This window comes from Coffea arabica, chromosome 11e (assembly GCF_036785885.1).
Source record: "Coffea arabica cultivar ET-39 chromosome 11e, Coffea Arabica ET-39 HiFi, whole genome shotgun sequence".
Lineage (NCBI taxonomy): Eukaryota > Viridiplantae > Streptophyta > Magnoliopsida > Gentianales > Rubiaceae > Coffea > Coffea arabica.
The window spans coordinates 48,840,109-48,849,682 of NC_092331.1; the positions used below are offsets into that span (position 1 = coordinate 48,840,109).

At 36.9% G+C, this 9,574-nt stretch overlaps 1 protein-coding gene across 1 annotated transcript; it reads right to left on the reverse strand.

The window, feature by feature from the left end:
* Window positions 1-4,954: 4,954 nt before the first annotated feature.
* Window positions 4,955-8,175, reverse strand: LOC113719521 (disease resistance protein RPM1-like). Its single transcript, XM_027244736.2, has one exon. The coding sequence runs from the start codon at window positions 8,140-8,142 to the stop codon at window positions 5,365-5,367; it is 2,778 nt and encodes a 925-aa protein (XP_027100537.1). The 5' UTR covers window positions 8,143-8,175; the 3' UTR covers window positions 4,955-5,364.
* Window positions 8,176-9,574: the final 1,399 nt, after the last annotated feature.

Here is a 9,574-nt window from a genome sequence, read left to right on the forward strand (position 1 = left end):
AACCAACTTGGAGAATGGAGAGGTGTGCATCTGTTCCTTGCAAGATTCTATTCTTTTTACTTCATGGAGTTTTTATAAAAGCTATGTGTACTGAATGTTTTCTTAGGTCTTCAAACTGATTTTGATACATTGATACATGTATGCATTCTGTTCTTTTCCTTATGAATGCCACCACTATTCACAATTGATGCAACCAATAAAGAGTTTAAGGGAATATTAGATTGAAATATTCTTGGGAACTTGGCCGAAGATTGAGTTTACCCACTTCGAAGATTGCATGCGTGAATTATATACCTGATTGCCAATCATGTAGCATAAGGTCTTAAGAAATAGATATGTAAGCATCATTTTTGCTTTTAAAAATAGAAAGGCATTCTTTGTTGCAGCAGCATTGGATAATGGTCTTTTGGCCACACTTAAAGGAACTTATATAAGCATGAGATGTTGCACTCTTCTAGGGCTATAAGGAACCAAATAATAGGAGGACAATTTAGAGTTTGTTTAAAAACTTGTGGCAGACAACTTTTATGAATTGTTTCTGGATATATTTACACCAGAAGCCAAGCACTGCCGCAGCTTATCACCATGTGAAAGAAATGAATGAGTATCAGTCATATTTGAAGTCCCCTCCAAAGCCTATATCATTTTTGTGTGTAGCAAAAGGGAGACAAAGAGTGAACCAACTTGGAGAATGGAGAGGTGTGCATCTGTTCCTTGCAAGATTCTATTCTTTTTACTTCATGGAGTTTTTATAAAAGCTATGTGTACTGAATGTTTTCTTAGGTCTTCAAACTGATTTTGATACATTGATACATGTATGCATTCTGTTCTTTTCCTTATGAATGCCACCACTATTCACAATTGATGCAACCAATAAAGAGTTTAAGGGAATATTAGATTGAAATATTCTTGGGAACTTGGCCGAAGATTGAGTTTACCCACTTCGAAAAATGGGTACCCCTTTTAGGATCTCGAGTTATTTATTAGAAGTTTAAGTTCTACATATTTCAGTAGGCTTAAAATTTATGGTGCATTAGTAGCTTATGGGTTTTTATGTGCTATGGGTACTGGGTAAACTGACAGTGGAGGGCACTTCAGTCATTGTTTGAGACCATGGGCTCATACATTGACTTTGATGGAAGGGTTCTTAATTGAAATGTTGCGATTAGTCGCCTCAAGTTCCTGCCATAAGATATTCTGGTCCCTGGGGCTGAAGTCCAGTACATATACCTACTGCATGTTCCACCATACCCGCAGTTAGACACCCAGGTATTTTAGACCATCCATGAAGGAGTTAAAGTTATTCATTGGTAAATTTTTTATGCATGGCTATTCTATGTAAATGGTTTTCTCATGAAAACTGGAGGAGAACTGGAGTCTGGTCTAGCTCGTGCTGATATATCATCGTTCTTTACGGTTTTTTTTCATTAATTTGTACAAAATCTGATTGATTTTTGGCACTTGTGATCTTAGAAGAGTGCATCTTTCATTAGAACTTTTTTCTCTAATCAGGTTCCATCTTGATTGCTGTATTAATTTATGAAATATTGGTTAAAAGCGTGACAGTTAGGACAAGAATAATCAGAAATTGGTTGTACAACAGATGGTCCAGGGCTAGAATGCGAGTTTGGGAGCAATTCTGACATAATTGTTAGCAGTGAAATTGCAGTTAAATGAATTGTAGTTCTTTAAGACAATAGCTTGTGATTTTTAGATACTCATGCATCCAAACTTGTGCAGAATCAGCATGAATGATATTTCTTCACCATCTTTTTTTTGGGGGGGGGGGGGGGGGGGGGTCTGATTGGATTCATTGAATTTCATATGTATGAACCATCTCAATGGGAAAGCCTGCTTGCATCTAGTGAGTGTAAAGTGTAGAAATCAGCTTAGTGTCCTGTCACCTGTAACTGCAGTACATTTTCTTACGTCTTGTTGTGTATGTAAAACTAAATAAGTTAATTCAAGTCATATCATGTTTATGTTCTGTGAGATGTTGACCAGTTATATGGTAAAATATACTTTTCAGTAGTCTAAATGCTGAAGGTTTTGAAAGTTTGGATGCGAATATGTCAGCTAAGAGGAGAATATCTGTAAGTACAGAGGAGGAACCTGGCAATAGTATGGAGAGGAAAGATGTAGCCAATGACTTTGGAGAACCTAGTGATAGTTTAACTCTGGTATTTTAGGTTATGCACATGCTCCTACAGACAGTGCAAATTACCATGCATAACTACCTGAAATTCCTCCCTAGGGCTTGATTATCAAAGTTACAGAAATCATGTTTAAAAAATAAGTTTCAAAATGCACTAAGATAGAGGACATATTGCTCATTAATTAACTTGAATATCAAACAAAATATGATCGTGTTTCCTCTATTCAGAGAGGATTAAAAGATAAAACCCAAAAACAAGGAACTTAAACTATGTCCCAATTTTGGTCTGTAGTCAGTTTGGCAGAGAACTTGAATCGGTTTGGCATGTAGTCAACTTATCACAGGCTGCTGGTGGTGGTAAAATCCGTGCTTGGAAACTCGAGCAGCAAATGCTGGCTTTTAGCTTAGGGGTAACTTTTGGTTCCTGTAGATCCCTGATTTATGGCTTGGGAGGATTGTATTTCCACCTTACTGAAGATGGATCTAATTATGTCATGAAGCCTGACAATGAAGAGGATCACACGGTTTACTTCAACAACACCTCCAAGCCTGCGAACAGGTGGTTCAAAGTTCCTCCCATGATTGCATGCAGATTTTTGCCCACTCACCAAGCAATCAGTGGTAGCAAAATCTATGTCCTTATGGAATGGAATGAGGTAGACGATCCATGGGGGGAGTATTTGGATCTGTAATCTAACTAATCCCAATGGCATCCTCTTGAGCTGTAAATTTCCTTTTGGTGAACCTCCTGTTGAAGGATCTCTCTCTCCCTCCCTTGGAACAAAAATTTGATCCTCAGTGCTACATCCTGTTTCGTATCGGTGCTGGGGATCAAGTTGTTATCGTGTGTTTTGACGCGGAAATTGACAAAAGTGTTCAAGGTTTGTTGAGGATCGCGATTGGTTCATTATTATCCCTTGTGTGTGGAAGGGAATTACTTGTTCACAACTTTTGGCGTCAGTGTTTTTGCCTATCACGTATTTGACAGGAGTTTATTTGAATGACCTGCTCCGTTCTGTAGTAAAGTCAAAAGGGTTGCCTGACCATTATTTCCCTCCTCAAGAGTATGGTCATAGTCCAATGCCCTTACTGTGAATTGGCTCAAATAAGTTTGCTAACCTTTGGCTCGTGACTGTGGGGGAAAAAACCACCACATTGAGTGTGTTCACCACTTGACCAATCGACGAGGAGGAGTGTCCCCCTTCCCCTCCTTGGGAGGGAAAGAAGGAAGATTGTACTTCTTATGCGAAGGAGATATGGGAATCTGGTTTTGTTGCCAACATTGAACTAGATGGAAGTCTTGAACTCGAGCTAGGGGAGCATGTTCATTTCTATATTGACCCTGGTGCTGTAGTACTTCCCTCAACCTGAAGCAGATGTGCATATGTAGTGGTCCTTGGATGTTTGATCAGTTGTTGTTTAGTATACTAAAGGACTTCCAAACCAACCATACTGTATGTACTAAAGCATCTTTACTTCTTTTTTCTGGTTAGTATACTAAAAGTTGGTTTTTTTTGCCAACGAGGAACTAGATGAGAGACTTTGAAGTCAAGCTAGGGGAGCATGTTAATTTCTTTATGACCCTGTTGCTGTGGTATTTCCTCTGCCAAAAGTAGATGACAAGAATAAGCATATGAGGATGTGTATCTATATATGGTGAGAGACTTCATAATATAAGGAAGCACGGCTAGCCCATTGAGATCATTTGCCAACATGCAATGCATACTTCAAGAATATGAGAAATTAACTATATGTTTATCTTCACTTTGCCCATCCAAATCCAAATCCTGTACTCTTCCTACATCAGTTTGTATCTGAATCGCATGGATTGAAACAGGTTCCATTCCAAGCTGTGTTCATCGCAACAATGTCAAGTTGTGATATATAATTAATGGCAAGTTTTAGCTCCAACTTTCTGATATATAATTAATGGCAAGTTTTGATGTCTGAACCTCCAACTTTCTGTTGTGACCTATAATTAATGGCAAGTTTTAGCTCAGCGCTTATTGAAAATCACAAAGAGTTGCTTAGAGTTATTCACTTCCAAAATCGAGGATTCAAATTCAATTTAGGAAAACATCCCGGCATTTCATATCATGATGAAACAGAGTTTACACATTACAAGTTCAGGATCACAAGCGTGGTTGGTTGTTTTGCAGAAGCGATAGAACAAGTATGTATAGCTGAAAAAAAAAAAAAAAAAGAAAACAACAAGCTAACGGTCTTATTTGTTTTCATCAATTTTTTCCCCTTCTCGTGTTTCGTTTTTTTTTCCATATTTCTCTTTTCAAGTCAATTGTCTTATTTTTTTTATTATGTTTCTTGATTGCAACTTTTTGGGTGACAGAGGAAACCTATGCATGAGTACAAGTCAAAGAAAGTTAAAAAATGCAAGTAACGTATTATAATTTCCTTTTGAGTAAGGTGGCTGTAATTTCACTTCAATAGAAAGGAAATAAGTTGTGAATGAGTTTGGACAGTGTTTTGTGATATCATTTTGCATGTTTTCTGTGGATGCTATCAGTCAGGTAATTTCTGGCATTAGATATGTTTCTATTCTGGGGACTGAAGGCACTTGCATGTGCTTACCAAACCTGTTTATTGACTAATGGCACATTAATCTCTGGTTAAGGTTGAGACCAGGGCAAAATCGCCCTTAGCTTCTGAAAAATTGTTTCATTTGCAAATTCACAATTGAGAAAAACCAGCTCAAGAATAAAATCATATATATATATATTCTACAGGCATGCATTTGAGAAAAATATACATACAAATTGAGAATTTAGAAGGAAAAAAAGATGCAACTGAACCTTCAAGTTTGGACATTGAAAGGTGTTATCGAAGCTTCACTAATTTCACTAACTTCATCTTTTATGCTTCGTACACTTCAGGATTAACTTAGTGAAGACTGCCTTCTTTTCACTTTAGTAGGCACTCTCCTCTATTTCTTACCAAACCAGAACATGTTTGATGGAGGTAACTTTGAAAAGAAAATCTAAATATATATATATATATATATATATATATATGTACACTTTTGAGGATTGATGTTGATTATTGATATTTCATGATATGATTTGATACAAATATGACAAGCAGTAGAAGGGAAAAGGCAAACGAGAACTCAATGAAACAGAAGGGAAAGCTAGTAAGCGTACTTTGAAGAGATAGCGCTGAGAACTGCAAGAGTTGTCTTTTAACTTCTCCTCTTAGAGGAACTTCGGTTCCCACCGATCGCTAATCCAGTAACCAGTGCAAACTTCGGGGATTTGAGAAATTATCTGATAATCTGCACTTTGTTTATCCAAATTCTGTACTTTGTGCATTAGCTCATCAGACATATCAAAGAACCCGAGAAATTGAAGTCCGGTCAAGGTTTGGATGCCCGAAGGTAACTCCTGCATCAGTTTACAACCAATTAATTGCAGATTTTTGAGACTAGGCATTGATTCCTCTTCCACTGTCACCCATTTCAGCCTTTTCAATTGCATTAGCTCTAAGCGCTGGAGTTTTCGAAATCCTCCAACCTTGAAACATAATGTCTCCCCTTCATAAGCACAATAGAGAGTAAGTAATACCAGATTGGGCAAATGTCCGAGGGAGCCTGTTATATTCTCATCTTCTCTCAACCTACTGTTAAACAACATTAAGGTTCTCAAGGATTGAAGTGATGTCACCCATTGCGGTACTCTCTCTAAACGGCCCTTCAATTTCAGACGTATGAGGAATTCATGTTTTGGAAAGACGGAATGTTGGAGATCAAGGGTTTCATCTTCTTTAATACAAGAGATGACCAACTCTCGAAGGTTGGTCAACCTCAAGAGGGAGGAGAGCAACTCCTGTCCATCTCTTCTCAGCTTTGTAATGGATAATCGCCGCAGCTGTATGAGCTTTCCAATCTCCCTTACTATTGTATCACTATCTGCTTCTATATTAGTCAGATTTTCCAAGCAAATAAGCTTTCCAATTCCAAATGGACATTTACAGCCCCAAATTGCATACTCATTTGAATAATCTCCCCATCCGCCAAAGCTAAGAGAACGGAGTTTTCGTAGATTTAGAATTTCCACAGGCAACTCTGTTACATTGGTTCCTTCCAGATTTATAGCTTCAAGGTTCTGAAGCTTCCCAATAGATTTGGGAATAATTTTAACTCCAGTTCTTGCAAGATTAAGATACCTGAGATGAAATAGTTTGAAGACTTGCTTTGGAATGCTGTCCAATTCAGCTCCATGCAAATCCAACACCTTTAGCAACTTGGGATCACCACTTAAGAACTCGGATAAAAATGTGGTTGTGAGAGGATCTTCATACCCAAATATTACCACAGACCGAAGACACTTTAAGCTACTAAATTCTTGTGGATCATCAGTGAAGTTGTGGATTGCTAGGTGTCGAACATTTTTAGGCCCTCTTGTGTAATATCTGGTGGCTACAGTCGTGAAGTCCTGCTCTTTAGATTTTGAAACAATGATTTCACGCAGAAAATCATGAAGACCACATGTAACCAATCTGCCTTCGGCAAATGAGGATTTAACTTGGATTAAGCTTCTGTTGATGAGTTCTTTCATATATCTCATAGCAATATCAGTGGATGTTATTCTTTCTTTCTCTTCTACAAATCCTAGTGCAATCCATTTCAGAATTATATCATCCACATCAATTGGATAATCTTCAGGGTAGATGCTTAGATATAATAGACAGATTTTAAGATAGTGAGGCAAATCATTGTAGCTAAGTAAGAGTACCCTTTTGATTCTGTCAAGCTTACCACTGCCATCTGCCTCGCCACCAAAATCATGAAGAATCATCTCCCATTCATCTGTCTTTTCCTTGTCCTTAAGAGCCAAAACACCACCTACTGCAACAATTGCAAGTGGTAGGCCCTCACATTTTTTCAATATTTTTTTAGCAACTTCTTCTAGATTTGGAGGACAGTCATTGCTCTGAAATGTTCTATTGCAAAACAGAGTCCAAGACTCTTTATCAGTAAGAGGTTTCATCTTATAGATGAAGTCAAGTGATCCTAAACAGGACGCAGAAGCTACATCAGCTATTCGTGTTGTCAATACAACACGACTAGTGATATTACAGTCAGGCAATACACATTTGATAGCTTCCCAGGCATCTATACTCCACACATCATCAAGGACAAGAATGTACCTTTTTTCCTGGAGGAAGTCTTTGACAAATTCACTCAGCATAAGAACATCCATGGATTCCACTCGGCGAGGGACCAGCTGTCTGATTTCATTGAACAACTGTTGGATCAGGTTCTTGATGATGTCATTCAACTGAAAATTTTGAGAAACAGTTATCCAGGCATGGCTCTGAAATTGTTTCTTCACTGCAGCGTCATCGTAGACTTTTTTCACCAGGGTAGTCTTCCCGAGTCCCCCCATTCCCACAACCGAAACTACTTTCAATTGGGAATGGTCATCAAGGATTTTTGAGATGAGCTCTGCTTTTGGCTTATCAATCCCAACAAGTCGAGCTTCTTCAATGAGGAGTGATTGAGAACGAATATCAAAATCAGCATTCACCTGACGAGAAGTGCTGAAGCCTCTTTCTTGAGTACCATATAGGAACTGGTACCTCTGATGCCTTGCTGAAATCTCTCCAACTCTGCCCTTGATGTCTTTTATCTCCAAAGAAATTTGATGGCGAGCTTTCAAATTCTTTATTGAGTTATAGATCTTTCCAACCTTACCACAGAATCCATCCTTGTAGCCACGAGCAAAGCGGAAGGTAAAATCATCGAGAACATCCTCTGTATCATAAGCAACTTCTCGAACCTGCTTTAGCCATTCTTGGAGTTGAGAATCATTGTCTTCCTTTGCTTCAGCTTCTTTGAGGAAAGTCTTTATGCTCCCGAGTTCATCTTTGATGAATTGAACATCTGATTTAAGCCCCCCCAAAAGTGTGATCTCTTGGGAAAGCAAGGTTGAGAGCTGTTTAATCAAAAAACCTACAACACTCTCTGCCATGATGCACAATCAAATTTCTCAAGACTTGAGTCACTTGACAGCGGCAAATGATCAATAGAAAAAGGAAGGAAGGTACCTTATTGCTGCTTTTTGTGATGCTGTCTCTTCCAATAATGCTTTCCAGAGTGCAACGGACAATTCAATAGTCTCCATGGGCCATGGTCAAAAGTTTCCCATTTATTTTTGCAAGTGGCCTTCCCTACCCACAGGCCACACCCATCTATATAATTCATATTTTGGGAATTTTTAAATCTTTCTATGACTGCTAGTCTGCTACTCAAATTTTTCCAAAGGGAGAAACGCGGTTTTGTTACTCAATGTTTGACTTGTGTATCAAACTGATTCCGAATGCTTTAGCCAAAATAAATTTATTCTCCAAATTTTTTTTTATTTTGACTTTACATTTTTAGTTCCTAATGTTTGAAATTTTGATCAATATGGTCCCTTTAGTTTCAAGTAGTTATAGCCAGGGGCTTGAAAATGAAAAAAAAAAAAGTGAATTGAATTAAAGATATGGCAAATGGCTTCATAAATCCCTATAAAATTTCATAAAAACACTTTATGTCAACGCAATAGCATCGTTAACGTTGAACTTAAAGAGTTTTTTTTTTTTTTTTTGAATAAGTTACAATCGTATGACAATAGATATACATAATATATAAAATAAAAAGAAAGGAGAATTCTAGTATTAATATAAAATTTATTAGCAGTCAAACTAGTCTACTACACAAGTTCTTGCTTGAATTGCGCATAGCGTTCTTAATTTGTTAGAGTTAGGAATTGTAATTATAAAAACTAGTAACATAAATACCAATATGAAGTGTTTTTACTCATTATGGTTAATTATCAATTAATTACTAATAGTATAAAACAATGGTTTCGTATATTATACCAAATTTGAGACTGATTTTGCAAAAAGGAAGAAGTACATGAGACATTAGTGACATGAATAAATGAAATAAAAAATAAAAAGTTTAATTAGAATCGCTAGTACCCAGTTAAGACAATTGCGCCGTAATTCGCATCTTATTTTATCCAAATACGCTCAATATCACTAATGAAAACTTAAGCGACTAAAATGATTAAAATTTCAAATAATAGGGACTAAAAGAGCAAAGTCAAAACTATTAAATAGTGGTAATTTGATTTTAACCCTTAGTCATTATTGAATTTTCATCAAATGTCCTTAATGCACCTAATATCAGAAATTTTGAGAACCAAATATATTTGGCCGAACATGAGAGACTAATTAGCACATATGCTAAAATTGGAGATTAAAACTACAATTCACCCGGTTTGTAAAAGAAAAATCTACACCTTTTTTGTTTTATTTTTTGTGCACACATGTGATTTTTTTTTCTTATTTTTCACTTTTGATATCCAAACCAACGAACATATGTTAATAGATTCAATTGTTAAAATGATTTTATGA